This window comes from Phytophthora infestans, genomic scaffold (genome assembly GCF_000142945.1).
Source record: "Phytophthora infestans T30-4 supercont1.129 genomic scaffold, whole genome shotgun sequence".
Classification (NCBI taxonomy): Eukaryota; Oomycota; class Peronosporomycetes; order Peronosporales; family Peronosporaceae; genus Phytophthora; species Phytophthora infestans.
In genome coordinates this window covers 173,439-175,522 of record NW_003303630.1, presented here as the reverse complement: position 1 = coordinate 175,522, position 2,084 = coordinate 173,439, and the positions used below count along the sequence as shown (strand labels likewise).

Below are 2,084 nucleotides of genomic sequence, written 5' to 3'. Positions count from 1 at the left end.
TCGAGACTGTTGAATTCCCGTGCCAGTAGAAAAGTTGTCACCGTGTCCGATGATCAGGCTTCGGCTTCACCGCAAGCGTTGCCGGCCTTCCGTGTTCATCAAAGCTGGCCACGATGTCCTCGGCATGAAACGTCGTAGTTGCTGTACGTGTCCGAAACGAGAGCAGCAAAGAGCCCTTGAAAGGGGGTTGTTCCCCAGTCTCCAATAGCGAAAAGCAGAGAGCGAGTACGCAGCGGAAGCCGGGTCTGACAAAACCTGGGCGTCTGCTACAACAGCGAGCACTCCCACATAGATGGCTAAGAGGCTGGGGGTCAGCATGATTGTACGTCCTAGTAAGGCGTTCAAAGTAAATTGGAGAATGAGAGCACTGGTCGAGAATGTAGTGCACCACCAGGAGGAAATCTGAGGAGGCTTTGGTGTCTCAACGTGGATCGGACTACCCCCATCCCCATCTGGCTTTGTGGTGTTTGTACGTGGAGTTAGGCTTTCCCCCAGAAGATGGCAAAGTTTGCCGCAAACGCACTGCGAAACCCGCACTCGACAGCTTGTTAACTCGAAAAGTGTATCTACCCATACATGTAGCAACAAGGTGTCGCTGTGAATAATACTAGTAGCACCTTACATTGAAGCTTTCGCGAATACAACCCATTGAAACTAAGCACTCTGCCACAAAGAGGCAGAGGCACCCTTGTTTTCAGTGCATTGTAACCTTCACGATGGCATGAATTTTTACGAACAAATTTATCGCAACTGTGGAGTCGTGACCATGCCATTGTTGGCAGCCAAATTAAACAAAAGATTCTGGTGGTGTGTTAGAGTATCCAATTCAGATTCTCAATTCAACTTTTGATTCTTTCGAACTGGCAAAATGTCTTGTTGAGACTGTCAACAAGAGCAACGCATCCTCGGACACGATGAGGCAAAAAAAACTTCTCGATGTCTAACGGTAGTTCTGTGTCCAACCCGCCAAGTAATCCATACATCTATACCAGCAAGCAGCTGAAGACTTAGCATCTACGGCCTTCTCCGCCGTCCGACGGGATGTACCAGCAGTGTTTGGTCTCGACGCCACCGATCTTGGTGCTCTGGAAGTTCTCTCCGAACTGCCACGACCTGTCCGCCGTGTGGTACTGCAGCTTCACCCAAGCCTTGGAGGCCTGAAGCGACATGAAGCCGTACTCGTTGCTGCCGTACGTCCACTTGTTCTGCACGAACGGGGCGGCATACGACGGGATGCCGCTTGCCGACTCCTTCTGGATACCACCGCCAGCGCCGTTCTCAATGAAGTGAATGCCCAGCGACGAAGAGTAATCGTGCTTCTCACCGTGAGTGTGACCGTTCAGCCAGATGTGCACGCCAGAGCCACGCAGTGCGTCGAACCACTTCTTCATGTTGTGTTCGGCGTAGTGGTTGTACGGACTGTAGTGGCTGTTGACGATCTTCCACGTGGCTGTCGACTGCTTGACCTTTTGCGCGATCTGCGCGCGAGAGTCGTCTCCCCACTGGTTGAACTTGCCCATACACGCGTCGAACATGGAGTTGTCTCCGCCACAGCAGTACTGGTGGCCACGGCCCACGTTACGACACGTAGCACTGTCACTGTTCGAGTAGCCGTAGCACTGGCAACAGATCTGCATGGCGCCGTGGATGTCGGCGTCGTTCGTGTCCACGTTGAACACGTCGATGCTCACACCCGTGCAGGGTCCTCGATACGACGCACGAAGAAGTGGTCGTCCAGGTTCCAGCGGTTGTCGTTCGGACTCGTGTACTCCGATTGCCACGTGAACTTGTTGTCAGACCCCTGTAGAAGTGCGTCTGTAGTCTCGCACTTAGCGTTGTTGTCTCCTTGGGTGCACACGGTAACTGACACCACCGTAGTCGTGGTTACCCAACACGTTCACCCCATGGGATCGTCTTGATGTTGTTGCCATTAAACTTCCTCCTCGGAACGTCGTGCCAAAGCGAGAGTCGCGGGCCCTCGAGACTGTTGATTCCCCGTCCAGTAAAAAGTTGTCACCGGGTCCCGATGATCAGCTTCCGCTTCACGCCAGCGATTGCGGGCTTCGGGGTTCATCAAGCTGGTC

The 2,084-nt window shown here is 53.3% G+C and overlaps 1 protein-coding gene across 1 annotated transcript; it reads right to left on the bottom strand.

The window, feature by feature from the left end:
* Positions 1-853: 853 nt before the first annotated feature.
* Positions 854-2,074, bottom strand: PITG_20345 (uncharacterized protein; the record flags this gene model as incomplete). Its single annotated transcript, XM_002895831.1, has 4 exons — positions 854-1,686; positions 1,770-1,828; positions 1,902-1,935; positions 1,986-2,074. The coding sequence occupies 4 exons, from the start codon at positions 2,072-2,074 to the stop codon at positions 1,008-1,010; spliced, it is 861 nt and encodes a 286-aa protein (XP_002895877.1).
* Between the last annotated feature and the right edge of the window lie 10 nt (positions 2,075-2,084).